General features: G+C 37.7%; 3 protein-coding genes and 1 non-coding gene across 4 annotated transcripts in view; all 4 read left to right on the forward strand.

The window, feature by feature from the left end:
• Window positions 1–3,767, forward strand: part of LOC109833088 (alpha N-terminal protein methyltransferase 1) — a 10,523-nt gene extending 6,756 nt beyond the window's left edge. Inside the window, exons 4-8 of the mRNA XM_020400641.1 lie at window positions 789–905; window positions 988–1,089; window positions 1,861–1,915; window positions 3,115–3,212; window positions 3,330–3,767. Of these exons, the coding sequence (XP_020256230.1) occupies window positions 789–905; window positions 988–1,089; window positions 1,861–1,915; window positions 3,115–3,212; window positions 3,330–3,458 (501 nt within the window). The 3' untranslated portion in view covers window positions 3,459–3,767. The remainder of the gene's footprint in view (window positions 1–788; window positions 906–987; window positions 1,090–1,860; window positions 1,916–3,114; window positions 3,213–3,329) is intronic.
• Window positions 4,741–4,813, forward strand: TRNAR-CCG. The gene has a single exon. It is a non-coding gene; the product is annotated as a tRNA-Arg (tRNA).
• On the forward strand, window positions 4,976–5,904 carry LOC109833090 (protein P21-like). Its single transcript, XM_020400643.1, has one exon. It carries the CDS (start codon window positions 4,976–4,978, stop codon window positions 5,639–5,641), a length of 666 nt encoding a protein of 221 aa, XP_020256232.1. The 3' UTR covers window positions 5,642–5,904.
• On the forward strand, window positions 10,069–15,528 carry LOC109834652. The gene is made up of 4 exons (XM_020402681.1): window positions 10,069–10,215; window positions 10,286–10,666; window positions 10,854–10,994; window positions 15,397–15,528. Exons 1-4 carry the CDS (start codon window positions 10,069–10,071, stop codon window positions 15,526–15,528), a joined length of 801 nt encoding a protein of 266 aa, XP_020258270.1.

Genomic DNA, 16,238 nt, shown 5'->3' on the forward strand with positions numbered 1-16,238 from the left:
CCTAGCGTCAGAGTTAGTTACCATATCATGTTAGGTGGGTTGTAATAGAACTCTGATGGGAACCCAAGTTGCGAAAAAAGTGGCTAAGCATATTAACAGTTTGAAAAGGTTTCAGTTAAGAAACCATATAAGAAAATAATAGAACTGCAAAATATGCAAATGCTATTCTGAACACATGTTGTGCATACGATTAGTTCGTTTTAGGAAGCCAGTGAATCATTAGGAAAGGTTATCAACATAACTAGGGGATGATTTCTGATGTACATACCAAAACGTTTATGCTGCAGCAATGAGCCAAACAATAAAGGGAAGTTTTTTTCCTCCTTTTAGGAGTGTCTTTATTTTTTATGTGGCATAAGTTATGCAAAATATGGATTACGGATGTAAATTCAAATTGTACATTTGCGTGAAAAAGATATTAAAGAAGTTTTAGCTTGACTCTTATATGTCGATGTGCATGCTGGACTGTTCCAAAGGTATAGAGATATTTGGATTCGCCATGTTTCTGAACTTATGATTGGAAACCAATTGATGATCCATACTGTAACTTATCATGATATAATCTATTCTAATAATTTCTAATGATCAATTATCTTAATTATATATTATAATTTCTCAAGACATGTTCATGTTGGCAGCTTGTGAAAGCTATATTGAACATGTTTTCTGGGTTTATAGGCATTTGGACAATACATTTCAGTGGAAGTGTATGACCTTGTTGGTTCTGTAATACACACATCTTTCGGATTGTTTAATTAACTGTACATTTTACTGATGTCTGAATTCAGGTTGATCTTGTAGAACCAGTATCACATTTTCTTGACGCTGCTCGTGAAACTTTAGTTCACGATGGAGATATGGACGATGGTCACAAGGCTGTCAATTTTTATTGTATCCCTCTTCAGGTTATTTACTGTGCTCATTCAGCTGGTCTGAAAGCACTATGTATCAAATTGTCTTTGAACTTTGTATGTTCTATCGTTACAGGATTTCACTCCCGAAGCTGGAAGATATGATGTGATATGGGTTCAATGGTGTATCGGACAACTTACTGATGACGACTTTATAGCTTTTTTTAAGCGAGCAAAGGTTTGTATGTTTTGATGCAGTTGTTTTTGCTTCAGCTGATATATGGGAGTACGCTTATTTTTCACTCAAATCTTTGTATTTTGCACTTGATGTTCTTGGTTGTTTATTTTCCTAATAAGCTCTCATTCTTGTAGGGAATAACTCTTCTTTTATTTTTTTAGTTCTTAATCTTAAAATTTCGCTAGTTAGGTTCTCCTAGGTGCGCTTATTGTAGTAAGTGCAGAGTTAACTTACTACCGCACTTGGAAAATTGTCAGTTTTAACATGGGATACAGCATGATTAGTAGAAAGCATACATGTTTTGAACCCCTATTGTGCAGTCAATGGTCATTGTATGTGCATGTGTGAGGCTAGGAAGGATGCTTTCAAGTTATTCAGCTCTTCTGAGAATTATTTATCTCTATTAGTGATCAATTGGTTTCTTAAATTCCACCTAGTGGCAATCTGTTTTTAAAGAAGATCTTCTACATTCGAATAACCAGTATATCTATGTTGGTTCCTTAGAGCTCCGGTTATCAATGCTCAATAACCATATTATGCCTTAACATGTCAAGTTTTTGTTCTGTTATCCAAATTTACATGTTAAGGGGCCTTGAGCTTCATGCTTACTTTTGTCTGAATAGTACATTTTCTTTTTTCCATTTTCTTGTTTCCCTGGATGTTGTACCTGTTTTAAAAATAGCAATTTTGGCAGAACTTCTTTACATGTTGATGTTTGTGGTGCATTGTTTTTCTTGTTGCTTTGCTACTGGCTAATATGTTATCGTGCAGGTTGGCCTTAAACCTAATGGGTTTTTCGTTGTCAAAGAGAATACTGCAAGAAATGGTATGATTCTCTCTTTCTTTAAAAACCCTAATTATTTGCTTTTGCAAATGATCTTTACAATTATTCATGATAACTAGAACTTCTATGTGTTTGGTCTTCTGAAAGTTTGGATCTACAAGTTCACTGTTAGTCAGTCTCCCCTGTAGAGCTCTTTTCTTAATTTCTATCTGAAAAGTTCACTGTTAGTCTCCCCTGTAGAGCTCTTTTCTTAATTTCTATCTAAAAAGTTCACTGTTAGTCTCCCCTGTAGAGCTCTTTTCTTAATTTCTATCAAGTTTTAGGGAAGAGTAGTGAATTATTTCCTGTAAACTGCGTCCCTATTGTCCAACTGTGAGACAATATTGCTTAATAAAGCAATCTTGTAAAATTAGTAAATTGATAAAACAATTTGATCCTTCTTATCATGTCAATTTCTTAAAATGCAATTTCAGTAAAATTAGTAAATTTCTTCTATTAATCCTTAGTAATTTCAAAAGAAACATATATTCACCTCTGAAAGTAGATTGATTATACCTTGTATTTGTAGTTATTTGTATTAAATCTTTATTATGACATTGTTTTATCAATTATGTGCTTGCAATTTTTCTTTTTTTCTTTTTTTTGGGCAAGGAACCTTGGCTTAGTACCAGCCAAGTAAACCCCAGGCATGGGGCCCCCCTTTTGCAGTCCAGACCTAGGTGACTAGCACAAATCTTATTCTTCTTTGTCTCGTTTTGTGTTGCCTATTTAAGTTACTGGTTTGCCTTATTCTTCTTTGTGACATTGCTTTGTAACGTTGTATTCATTTTGTCATGACAAACAGATTCAAACTTGGGTAGGAAAGACACTGAAATGTGAAGTTGGAACTTGAAATTGTAAAACTAAACCAACTAACCTTTCAACAAAAAGTTGGTGAAAATAGAAAGAAATGCAAGTGATCATTTTCCATATGATATGCAGGACTGAGTTTCCTCAAGCCTATCTACTCATTGATTTGTCTCATGATTGGAAACCTCAAGCCTATCTACTCTTATGGATTTTCTACGCGTTTAGAATTTCTTTTATCAAATGACCACTGACTGATTTGTAAATGTAAGATAATTTTGATATCTTTGTGTGAATAAGTCTTGTCAGAATTTGTATGGAATAGTTGGCCTTACTGCTGCTTGTGGAGTAATCATCCTAGTGTCCAGCTTGATCTTCTGTCATATTTCTTTCAGGATTTGTGCTAGATAAGGAGGATCGAAGCGTCACAAGATCTGATCCATATTTCAAAGAGCTCTTTCGTCAATGTGGATTGTATCTCTACAGCACAAAGGTTTGCCAAAAATTCTTTACATTGAAGCTAATTTTCTGTCTCAAAAACTAGTTTAGAACTATTGAAGTTTTTTTTCCCTAGGTCCGCCCCCTTTATCTTAAATTGTGTGTATGTCAGGACCAAAAAGGATTTCCTGGCGAATTATTCCCAGTGAAGATGTATGCACTGGTGACCAGTAAACCTATAGGTGCCAACTCCAGAAAACTCAAGAAGCAAAATTACATGCCCGGTGTCATCAAGTCATAATCATCAAATGATTTTGTGGTGTCCTGGCTCCTTTTCAGTGGAAATTTGACTGGAAATATGCACAGAGAGATCGCTTGACTGCTAAACTATGGAATGTATCTAATTTTATGAATTGGGACAGTTCTCATTCGGCACGTGATGCCTCAAGTTTAGTAGGTTTTCGTTGAAGTTCATATATCTATGGATGTCAAATGTGTAATGTTGATACTAATATTAATGATAGCTTCAAATTGTACTATTTACCTTTACAGTGGAGATTGAAGGATCTTAAAGAGATGGATATGTGGTCCTTTTCTCTTTGCTTCTTAATGTTCTTTATCCTTGCTCATATGTGGTATTTCTTTTGTATCATCATCTTTTCTGTGATGGAAATCCAAATAGGCCTCTGTTATATTGATGCTAACCTTCGTAATGGAAAAAGGCTGTAGCAGGGAGATTTTCTCCCCCCAAAATCATCATTTCACGTGCAAACGCATCTGAAGCAGACATTAAAACTTAATTATTCTATGTTTTATAAAGAAAGAGTCATTTTAATATCTTAAACTATCGTAGATATTTCTTAGATCTTTTATGATATTTGTTCATCTAATATGCGAAACTTTATCTTACCTTATTTGAAATTGATTATGACATATATCTCAATTTGAATAATGATATAATTTTCCTAGATATGTCATTAAGAAGAGTCTTTTTGTCATATTTCATCATCAGATTATTTTATTTAATTATTTTAAGCTAAGTATTTAGATATTCATTTTTGATAACATTTATGTGGGAATATGTTGAAATACTAATCGCTGTTTTTATTGCATTATTTATATGGGAAAAAACTTTATTTTTTTATGATATGCGATGTAATAGATATTTAATAAGAGAGCTCTATGATATGCTTTCCAAAGTTCTAGAAATAAAGAAAGAAAAGAAGATAAAAGAAAAGAAAAATTGTGCGAGATAACTAAATTGTCCTCGTGTCTGTAGTGGCACGAATAATAATTTTCTCAAGTTAGGAGTAAGATATCAACCTGCAGCCATGCGATATCACATAAATCCAGCCAGGGATAGGATAAGTAGCAGGATGATCTACAAACTTTCTATACTATCAGACTATATATGGGATATATAGACTTAAGGCACTTTACGCCATGTTTGCAGTGATGTTTCGTACTTTGGAGTTTCGTTTCTTTTTCTTCCATCCAAATAAAAAAATTTAAAAAAAAAACAAAAAAAAATCATAAAAAGTATAAAAACAAAGTTTATTTCCTTTTCATGTTGTCTCAGTTCTGATCGCGTGGCCTAATGGATAAGGCGCTCGCCTCCGGAGCGGGAGATTGTGGGTTCGAGTCCCATCGCGATCGCTTAGATTTTATATGCTTTTACTTTTATTCCTTTCTTTTTTTTATTCCTAGTCTTCTAGAATACGTATTTTAACCAACGTTGAAATAACGCTAACCCTCAAACTTGCTACTATAAATCACACTCGTATTTCTCCCTTCCGCCAACAACTCCCACCAACAAAAATGCCCGCAACAGCAGCCACCCTCACCCTCCTCATCCCTTTCCTCTTCACTCTGTCCCACTCAACCAAATTCACAATCACAAACCAATGCCCCTATACTCTCTGGCCGGCTTCCATCCCCCCCGCAGCCCAAAAACTAAGCCCAAACCAGACATGGACTCTTAACATCCCCTCGAACTCAACGGGCAGCATTTGGGCCCGAACCAACTGCACCTTCGGCCCAACCGGCCACGGCTCATGCTCTACCGGCGACTGCAGTGGCCTCTTCCTCTGCAAATCCCATGGTTCCTCTCCGACCACCATCGCCGAATTCGCTCTCAACCAATTCGGCGGCCAAGATTTCTTTGACATCTCGCTCGTCAACGGATTCAACGTGCCGATGGTCTTCGGACCAACGGCTACCGGGTGTCGTAAAACCCGGTGCACGGGAGATATTTTGGGTAATTGTCCGAGTGAGTTGAGGGTTGATGGAGGGTGTGATAGCCCGTGTGACGTGTTTAAGACTGAGGAGTATTGCTGCAGTTCGGGCAGTTGCGGGCCGACAAATTATTCGCAGTTTTTTAAGATGTATTGTCCAGAGGCGTTTAGTATTCCGGCGCCGGATGGTGGAGCCAGTACGCTTACGTGCAAGTCTGGGACTGATTATGTTCTTGTGTTCTGCCCCTGAGTTTAGGAGTACAAATTTTATCAGTGCATTTTGCATGCAATCATAATGTTCCGAGCTATAAAGAATGCATTTGAGATTTATATATGGAGATTCTGATAAAATTTGTACCCTTAGGCTAAAGGGATTGGGTGCTAATTGACAGAGTTAAGCTTTCTAGGTTAGGAATAAATCCGAGCTTATTTTGGTGAGAATATGTACGTAATAAGGGATACTGTATTCTCTTTCAGTAATACATAAATAAATAAATAAACTATGAAGTCATGTTTGGGTAAAAGTTCGGTTCATAACTGTGCATCATATAAAGAAAGAATCCTTATCTATGGGATCACCCTCTGCACACAATTTATTTGGATGTCTTCATGAATGACATGTGCATGTAAATCTTTTTATTTTTAACTACTAATCATGCGCAGAAGCATGATCTTATTTTTTTTAGGGGTTTTTGCTTTTAGACCCATTTGTTTACTCCCATTTATTTTTAAACTCATGTACTATTATTTGTATCTTTAAGCCCAATTCACATTTTGTATTTATTTTTAAACCCAATCTTCAAAATATAAAAATAAGTGGTTTTGGGTTTAAAGATAAATACAAAAGGTGAATTGGGCTTAAAGATACAAATGGGTTTAAAAATAAATGGGAGTAAACAAATGGGTCTAAAAGCAAAAACCCCTTTTTTTTATGAGCATGCTCCTAGACGACAAAGGACATTATACTGTATGGAACAAATTTTTTCCCTCAGTTATTTCGCTTGACACACAATTGGCATTTTTCTTGGACATAGGATGGGCTTGGTTTAGTAATTAAAGAAGAAAGGTGTCGAGTAAAGATTATTCGCCAGAGATGATTTGGATGTAATAACTTCTTTTCTTTTTCTCGAAAAGAATCCAACTCGTATATGGTTTTAATATCTTCTGCCTCAAATATTTTTATAAGACATGAGGAGGGTTCCAAGTTTGAGATGGGGACTTAGTTTTGCAATGTGGGGAAAATTATTTCTGTTCTGCCTGGGTTTCTTTTTTTTTTAATCTGCTTTTTTTGTCGCTGCGGTTTAGCTTTTGCTTTCTTTGGTGTGTGGCATAATTTCTTGTACTAATTGGGTTGTTTCATAGGGATGTTTTTTTTTTTAGAAAAAACAAGGGATATACCCTGTCAATTATATTAAAATCAAAAGATTTGTTACAAAAGAAGGATACGAAATGTATCCTTAAATTGGAAGATAGAAAATGTAGTTTCTCAAGTCTAGTGATATATGACTTTCTTCTTTCAAACATCCATGAAGGTGAAGAGAGGGCCTTACCGTCATTCACCGTTGACACAGATATAGGAATGTTTCATAGGGATATTACTGGGCTAAATATCCATATTGATATTTTAATTCCACCCAATTTACCAAGAAGGTATTTTAATTAGGCAAACCTACTTTAAGACATTTTAATTGATTCAACTTACCAACAAGGCCATTTTTCTCGTCAGCGACCAGTTTTTCGGCGAGAAGCTCGTCACGTGCGTGGCACGTGATGACTTAAACTGTTTTTTAGCTACTGATGTGACACGGATCTGTCCTATTTTGGGTGAATTGGGATTTTTAGAGAGTTGATTCCCGTCTTTAAACACTGCCACGTCAGAAAATCCGTGTCACATCAGCAACTAAAAAACAGTTTAAGTCATCACGTGCCACTCACGTGACGAGCTCTCGCCGGAAACCTGGTCGCCGACGAGAAAAATGGCCTTGTTGGTAAGTTGAATCAATTAAAATGACTTAAAACAGGTTTGCCTAATTAAAATATCTTCTTGGTAAATGGAGTGGAATTAAAATACCAATATAGTTATTTAGCCGATATTACTGTGAACACTAATGAAATAATGAGAGATTTCGCACCTAAGGAATTTCAGCATCAGCAGCAGAATCAGGAAAAACAGGCGGCGGTCGACCGGTCCGGTCGACCGACGAAGCGGATATCAGTTTTTTCTGGTTTTCGACCCGGTTCGTTTTGTAAGTTCTATATATACCTAAACCTGTTTGTTTAGGGTAGAGGTTGGACGAATTTGAGCAGCCAAAGAGAGAGAATCATTGCATCCAATTGGGAGAGAGCTTTGAGAGATCTAGAGCTTTGTTTTAGGGTTTGGTCTGAGAGATTTGTAACCCTATTTGTATTCTCTTGATTTCTAGTGGAAGAACTCCCCCCTCCTTGCCCCGTGGACGTAGGCAACTTGCCGAACCACGTAAATTGTGTGTTCTTGCTGTGATTGTGGTTTGCATATTGTTTGTGGTTTAGTTCTAGTTATTGTTCGTGTTGCCCTAGAAAGCTTCCGCCGCGCACAACACTTCACATATTTAGAACACATAGAAGATGCTATTCCAATAGCGCATATTGTGACTATCCATATATAGAAGACAAAAATATTATAATATAAACATGATTACTTATGCAATAAAACATTTCTTTACTTTCTTAAGCAAAAAGTAACTTTTCAAAGTTATCGAACCCCTCTTAAATATGCTCAACCCTCTTTGTCATCGATCAATATGTCGTATATGCTTTCAGTAAGGGCTTGTTTGTTTCGTTTCCCCCCGAATCTAAAACCCACTTTCCTTTACTTTTTCACTTTCCCCCATTTTCTTTAAGGGGCTGTTTGGTTGGTTTCCTAAAAACCAAGAAAAGGAAATCCATGTACTTTTTTTTATTAAAATATTATTTTTATCCATTTCCATCCCTAAAACTCATCCAAAGAAAAGGAAATATATACACTTTTATCAATAAAATATTATTTTTATCCATCAACTCATCACATCTCATCTCCTTTTTTACTTTTAAAAATAAACCAAACACAAGAAATAGGTCACATCATCCAACTCATCTCATCTCATATTTAAAAATCACACACATCATCCAATAATATGGTGACAACTCATCTCATCTCATTAACATTTTATTTCCACATGTTTCCTAAAAAAAACAAGGAAATTGATTTCCTTAAGTGTGGATCACATCATCCAATAATATACAAACAACTCATCTCATCTCATCTATTTTCTTATTTTTAAGAATGAACCAAACACCAGAAAGAAACTATTATAGGAAATAAGTTTCTTATAATACATTTCCTTATTTTTTTAACCAACCAAACAACCTTAAAACTAGTTTTCTTAAAAAATCACTCATATCATCCAATAATATGGTGACAACTCATCTCATCTCATCTCTTATTCTTTGATTTCCTCCTTTTTTTAGCCAACCAAACAACCATAATACAAGTTTTCCTATTCTTTGATTTCCTATTCTTTAATTTCCCACTTTTTTTAGGCAAACAAACAGCCCCTAAACCACTTTTATTCACTTTTTCTACTTTCCCCCAATAATATTGTGACAACTCAACCCATCACATCTCATTTCTTAACTAAACACAAGAAATGAGTCACATCAATCAACTCATCTAACTCACCTCACCTAATTTTTCTTTATTTTTTACTATCTTTAAAAATTACTCACATCATCCAATAGTATGATGACAACTCATCACATCTCATTAAAATTTCCTTCCATCCATTTTCTCCAAAAAAACAAGGAAATTGATTTTCCTAAGTATGAGTCACATCATCCAATAATATAATGACAACTCGTTTTCTCTCATTTATTTTCTTAGTTTCAAGAATGAACCAAACACAAGAAATAACAAAAAATAAAGAAAGTGGGGAAAAACATCAAAAATTACTCATCTCATCCAATAATATGGTGACAACTCATTTTCTCCCTCACTTTCTTTTCGAATTTTGATGAACCAAACATCAAAAAATAGAAAAAAAACATCAAAATTCATTTTCTTTCCCCTACTTTCTGTAATTTTTTGCGAAACAAACATGCCCTAAGGCACACACATCAAAATAAATACATAAATAAATAATAATAATAAAATCAAATAAAATCCTTACAAAAGCTCACTGAGTTGCCTAAATTATATATACTAAGTATAATGCCCTGTACCCGTACAGATGGATCTTTTTTTTATTTATATGTTTAGGTTTTTTGTCCTATTTGAATTTTTATTCTAAATTGAATTTGCATTTAGTAATCTTGTATATAATTATGTGTTTGGTCTATACAATATATATAAGAGGAAAAAATTCCAAGAATATAATATGTAAATAGAAAAAAATTCTAAATACTGCAGTGAAAAGTGTTCCTATAAATTTGTGATTGTATTACCCTTTTTCCTATAAATTTGTGATTTTGTGATTTTATTACCCTTTTTCCTATAAATTTGTGATTTTATTACCCTTTTTTCTTTTGCTTCCATGTACTTTATAGAGTCCAGTCTCTTAGGTTGTGTTTGGTTTGAGAGAAATGGAGAGAAAGGAAAGTAAAGTGTGAGAGAAAGTAGGATTCTGGTGTTTGGATGGAAAGAAAACAAAAAAGAAAAAGAAAATGAATTTCACTGCAGAAAAATGGGTTTATATTTTTTCATTCCCCCTTTCTCTCCGCTGGCCTAGTGAAAACGAGGGAGAGCGACGGAAATTTCGCCCGACGCTGACCCCGATCTCTCCCGACGCTGACCCCCGATCTCTCCTCCAGATTCTCGTCGCCTTGCTCGTCGCCTCCAGGCCCGATCTCTCCCGACGCTGACCCCCGATCTCTCCTCCAGATTCTCGTCGCCTTGCTCGTCGCCTCCAGGGATCCTCGTCTCCTTGCTCATCGCCTCCAGAGATCCTCGTCTCTCTCTCAATCAAACCCTAGTTCGACACCGTCTCAAGCTCTCGTCAGCTTAAGACCTCGTCTCTCTCGCGATCGCCTCCGCAGCCCACAAGATTCCGACTTTAATTCCGCCTCTAAGCGGCCCTACCACCTCGTGCACACCTCGAGGTCCCTCTCATCCTCATCCGCTTCTCTCCGGCGATCTCTTTACGTTTCGGGCCTCAAGTTCGCCGATTACGAGGACTATGTCATCAAACGAAACTTCTCCGAGCTCCATCGGTCGGCGAAAGAGGCGTGGGACCTTGGCCTCAAGGTCTTAAAGGTGGAGCTGGTAAAAAACTGATTATATTCTGGTAAAAAACTGATTATATTCTGGTTACATTCTATTAGATTATGAACTGACTGAAGACTAATCTTTTTATGGTTAATTGAACAATCGAAACGAAAATAACTGAAGTTAGATGAACAATTAATGAATCATTTGTTAATTGTTTGGTTCACTCTGCAACTACTTACAGGAAATCAACAATTCATCTCTCTCAGCAGCAACTGCTAATGAAGTCGGTTACAATGAGAAGGACGAAGAGGCTTGCCCCCCTCACGTGATGCTGACAGGAGGCGAATTCACCGCAGAGGGAAAGTGTTTTCGTCAAAAGTTGGTTCTGTTGTCGAATTCATTATATCTTCGGTCGATTACAATAAATTCAAAGAAAACAGCCTTTTTATAAGACTCTTTTACACAACAAAAAGAAAATTACAACTCTTGAGAAAATAAACGCAGGATCGTTGTTTGGATCACTGCTTTCGTGGGATCTTTGCCTGTGCCGGGAGCGCGTTAGCTCGTGGACCACCAAATCACAGATTCTGATTGAATCGTGAGGGGTTTATGATTCTGACTTCGTTTATCGAAGTGAGAAATTGAAACGATATCTTATCGATGTAAGATAGTCGTTCTTCTTGAAATCAAGTCAAAGCCTGATTATCAAGGATTGGCCGTAAGATCAGCAACTCTGCTCTCTCTCTGCTCTGAATTGCTCTGAAGTGCTCCAAAAATGATCAGCCCCTTGATCTCTGCCGCCAACCTCTGTGAAAATGGCCTTCGGGGGGTATTTATAACCCTCTGGATGAACAGTGCTCGCGGAAAGCATTTGCTGTCTCGCGCTGGGCGAGACAGTGTTTGCTGCTGTCTCGCTGGCCGAGACAGTGTTTGCTGTCTCGCCAGCGAGACAGTAAATTTGCTGTTCTCGGCCCAGCGAGACAGTAAATTGCTGTCTCGCCCAGCGAGACAGTAAATACTGCCTCGGAAAATGCAGTTTCTCATTGTAACCGCTCTCCCACGTTTTAAACTCCGTTATTCTGGCAGTTATCACGTGATTCTCGCCCACGACATTTCCCACGTCTTGAACAGTTAGTGGCCACGTTGTCGACGGTTGCAAAACAGTTTCTTGAACCACTGATAACTGTCTCGTGTGCGAGACAGAAATTCTGTCTCGCACGACGAGACAGTAAATACTGTCTCGCAGGGACGAGACAGTGAAAACTGTCTCGCGGGGGCGAGACAGTGAAAACTGTCTCGCCTGGGCGAGACAGTAAAAGTCTGTCTCGCCGGCGAGACAGTAAAGACTGTCTCGCCAGGTGAGACAGTAAAGACTGTCTCGCCTGTGAGACAGTCTATACTTGTGTTCTTTTTGCCTTTTTGGATGATTTCCTCTTGAGCTGTATTTGGATATCTTTCAGCATTTTTTTGACGCCTACAGATACCCCTCAAGTATTCCAGACTCATTCTTTTATAGAGGAGTTCTGGGATACTTTGGATAAGATAAGTCTTGCTTACGATCCCTTTAATGCTTGGTTGAGTAGATTATATAGAGGAACCCGTAGATGGCTTCAACTCTTGACCTCTTTGTCTCTCAATCTATTCAGTACTTTGTAGAATAGCTAAGATTCTTTCCGGCGTCGTCGCGTTTATCGCTTGACCGTTGTCGAGATCTTGAATTAAAGCTGGAACTTGTACTTGTGAAATCAGCTCTTGTCATCAAGTTGATATGCATATACCCATTTGGGGTAGTCAGGTTATTCTTAAGAATATTTTAAATGATATTCTCCAGAAACTTCCTGTTGAGGGTAGGAAAACAGTTTAGACTCGTGTACCTAGTTGGAGTATTCAAGTTATTCTTAAGAATATTCCTGAGTAATATTCTCATAGAAACTTCCTGTTGATGATAGGGAAACAGTTTAGACTCGTGTACCTATTGAGTATTCAGGTTATTCATTAAGAATATTCTGAGTAATATTCTCCAGAAACTTCCTGTTGAGGGTAGGGAACAGTTTAGACTCGTGTACCTATTGGAGTATTCAGGTTATTCTTAAGAATATTCTGAGTAATATTCTCTAGAACTTCCTGTTGATGATAAGGACAGTTTAGACTCGTGTACCTATTGGAGTATTCAGCGTTATTCTTAAAATATTCTGAGTAATATTCTCCGAAACTTCTGTGAGGGTAGGGAAACAGTTTAGAACTCGTGTACCTATTGGACTATTCAGGTTATTCTTTAAGAATATTCTGAGTTAATATTCTCTAGAAACTTCCTGTTGATGATAGGGAAACAGTTAGACTCGTGTACCTTATTGGAGTATTCAGTTATTCTTAAGAATATTCTGAGTAATATTCTCCAGAAACTTCCTGTTGAGGGTAGGGAAACAGTTTAGACTCGCTGTACTATTGGAGTATTTAGGTCTCTTTTTTGTTGTAGAGATGAACCAGAATCGGAGAGGAAGAATTTTATATTCTATCTCCTGGTCTCTTGTTTGTTTGGTAGAGAAAACCCGATGATGGAGAGGAAGAATTTTATATTCTATCTCCTGGTCTCTTGTTTGTTGCGTAGAGATAAACCCGAAATCGGGAGAGTAAGAATTTTATATTCTATCTCCTCGGTACAAAGAAATTTAAATTGGGATGGATTTCTATTCAGAGAATCTGAAAAAGGTTTGATCAATTGAGATTGGAAGCAATCTTAACTTTTATAGTTTTGATTGCACAATCGAAGCTGGACCTCTCGTTCATGGAAGGAATCAAAGGGATTTTGGGTTTGGTCCTAACTTGTAGTAAGGTTTGACCATGGGAGTTCTGAGATGATCCTAACTGTTTAAGGTTTGATCATTCAATTTGTGGACCTCTCGTTCATGGGAATGAATCGAGAGGGATTTTAGCTTTGTCCTAACTGTTTAAATGTTTGACCAAATGGAATTTGAGACGATCCTAACTGTTTAAAGGTTTGATCGTTCATTTTGTGGACCTCTCGTCATGGAACGAATCGAGAGGGATTTTGGCTTCGCGTCCTAACTGTTTAAAGGTTGACAAATGGGTTTTGTGAGGGAAGATTGATCTAACGAAGTGATCGAATCTCATCTCAGCAAAGAGATGTTCGAAAATCATAATAGGAGCTTAGTATTTATCTATCTGTCCATAATAATCGGGTTATCCTAAGAATATTATATTATAACATTCTTCCAGGAACTTCCCATTACATGAATTACGACCCCAGCTTTTTTTGTAAAACTGGGGTATAACGAGGAGTACGTTAACCTCAGTCATGTTCGGTTATCCTTAAGAATATAGGATTCTCCAGGAACTTCCCGTTAAGGAAAGGAAATAGTTTAGACTCACTATAACCTTTGGAGTATCGAGGAGCAGTTTATACTCGTATACTTTTCGGAGTGGGGAAACAGTTTATACTCGTGTACCCAATTGGAGTTGTATGGTCGTTTTTACTCGACTTCTTTCGTCGTTATGACGCCGAGTCAATTTGGCTTGGATCTTGTTTGAGTCCAAAGCAAATCTCGGTGGGATGAAGAACTCTTCTGTTGGTATGCACAGTATTGGATCCGTAATCTCTTAGCTCCCTCTTGATCTTTTATAGGAGGTAGTCCTCGCATTTTATCATTTAGCGATGAGTTATTCCAATATGTTGGAGCTTCATCTCTTCGAATGAATATTCTTTTTTGAAACTTCGGATGAAAGTTGCGTTCCCAATGATTGCCAGATGTCATTTTGTTTGGCCTTTCGTCAGTTCCTTTCTTTTGAAGAAAAGTGTTTTCAGCTTTGTTTCGCACCGAAATTTTTAACTCCCCCTTTTCCAAGTTGTGGACGGCTTCAACCCCCAGAGCTTTCCAGATATGCGTGGAGGTTATTGTGCGCATGTTCAGGATGAACCTCATGTAATAGGATCTCTGCAATCATCGCCATGTACCGGAAACGCTGACAAAATGTGTCGATGACTCTCGCTTTGCTTCCATCCAAAAGGATTCCGATATGACATTCGGTGTCATCATCGAAGAAATTTGCTGAGACAAAACTCCATGTCATCCAAACATTTGCATGCCTCCCTGGCTTGAAGCCGCGAATAACCAATCGAAGCGCGGCCCACGAAGTGCCAACACGAAATGACCGACCATAAGTTCTGTTCAGAAGCACGCCCAAATGAGACTTAAAATTAAATCAAGGAGGTGAATCGGCGAACTCTCCCTTCAAACGGGGTGGGGAAGGTTAATCAGATGAATGGTGGTAGCGTATGTGTATTGAGACCATCCTCGATAAGGACATGAATACCCGCGTCTTAACTTCTTGAGCCGTCATCAAGGCATGATGTTCTCAAGTTTCATTACCATCATGTCGCTTATTCTCTGAATATTCGCAGTAAAGATAATGACCACCCCCAGTGAGCTTATGTATTGAACCACCCCCAATATCTATATGAGGAGTTCTCGAAACCACCCCAGCGTTATTGCCTAGAGGTTACAGCCATAATGACTTCATCCCACCTTGGATCACTATCACTACAAACATTACCGAGTGTGGTGGTGATTCAAATCAACTGATTTGGGACTTCCAGGAGGTTGAGAGCTGTGAGTTAACATTCTCTCATTGTTGGATAGCCAAACTTCATTTCGTCTTCACTTCAGCTCTAATTTCATCACGTTGTTTGGCCTAGACTTCCTGAAGTATTTGAGTGAACTGATCAGAGTGATTGTGAAGTACTTCTCTGATTTGTCCTGTGCTAGACATCTGCTATCATCAGAATGATTGCAGAATTAATGTCTGAGAATTCATCCTCGGAGGAATTCCTTCTTGCATTCTCTTGTAGTTCTCTGCTGTCTGATAGCCTCCTAATTGGAGTCAGAGACATCCTTTGAGCAATTCTTGGATTGACTTTTCCCTTTCGGGGAAAAGTCCGCGATTTGATCACTGAATTGCCTGTTTAGGACTTTTATCTATCAGTACGTGATTGGTGACTTCAGGGGAATTCAGTCCATCTGGCCAGCTGATTTTTCTTTTGCGAATGTCTCAGCTTAGGCCCTTTGATTAATACCAGAGAACTTTTCGTGGGGATGATTTCTCGTTGAAAACAGTCACATTCTGATAATGCTGTTTTTTGACGAGTCGTGCAAGGGAACAAGAGAGTTTAATCTCTCGAATAACTACTCTTTTTAGAAAATTATTCAACAACCTCAACTTGATAATACGGATTCATTGGTATGATTGCCAAAAAATCGCTATGACTCTGTTGGTATGATCTACCAGGTATGACCGATATCATTTGGGTGAATGCGTCTTTCTTCTGGCGGGATAAAACGCCTTGTTAGGCATTCTCAGGACAATTTTATTTTGTCTTTTAATGCGATCAAGGTTATGTCGAGAGTCGCACGTTTAGAACCACCCCCTTTGTGGGTAGGAGTCTTAACGGCCTCCGAAATGCTGATTCTGCATAAGTCCAGACTTTTCAGAATCCAAATTGGCGGAGTTTTGCGTGATTGTTGTTGCCACCCATATTTTGCTCATCTTTTGGTCTTTAAGAGTTGGTGCCTTGGCGCAGAACTTGGTAATTCCAAGCATTTTTAGTGGA

The sequence above is a fragment of the Asparagus officinalis genome, chromosome 3 (assembly GCF_001876935.1).
Source record: "Asparagus officinalis chromosome 3, Aspof.V1, whole genome shotgun sequence".
NCBI lineage: Eukaryota > Viridiplantae > Streptophyta > Magnoliopsida > Asparagales > Asparagaceae > Asparagus > Asparagus officinalis.

Bases quoted from the DNA above. Each gene is read 5' to 3' on its own strand.
- LOC109833090 (XM_020400643.1), top strand. From the start codon at position 4,976: ATGCCCGCAACAGCAGCCACCCTCACCCTCCTCATCCCTTTCCTCTTC.
- LOC109834652 (XM_020402681.1), top strand. From the start codon at position 10,069: ATGAATTTCACTGCAGAAAAATGGGTTTATATTTTTTCATTCCCCCTT. The intron at 10,216-10,285 runs ATTCTCGTCGCC...TCTCTCCTCCAG, and splicing joins ACCCCCGATCTCTCCTCCAG to ATTCTCGTCGCCTTGCTCGT. The intron at 10,667-10,853 runs GTAAAAAACTGA...AACTACTTACAG, and splicing joins AGGTCTTAAAGGTGGAGCTG to GAAATCAACAATTCATCTCT.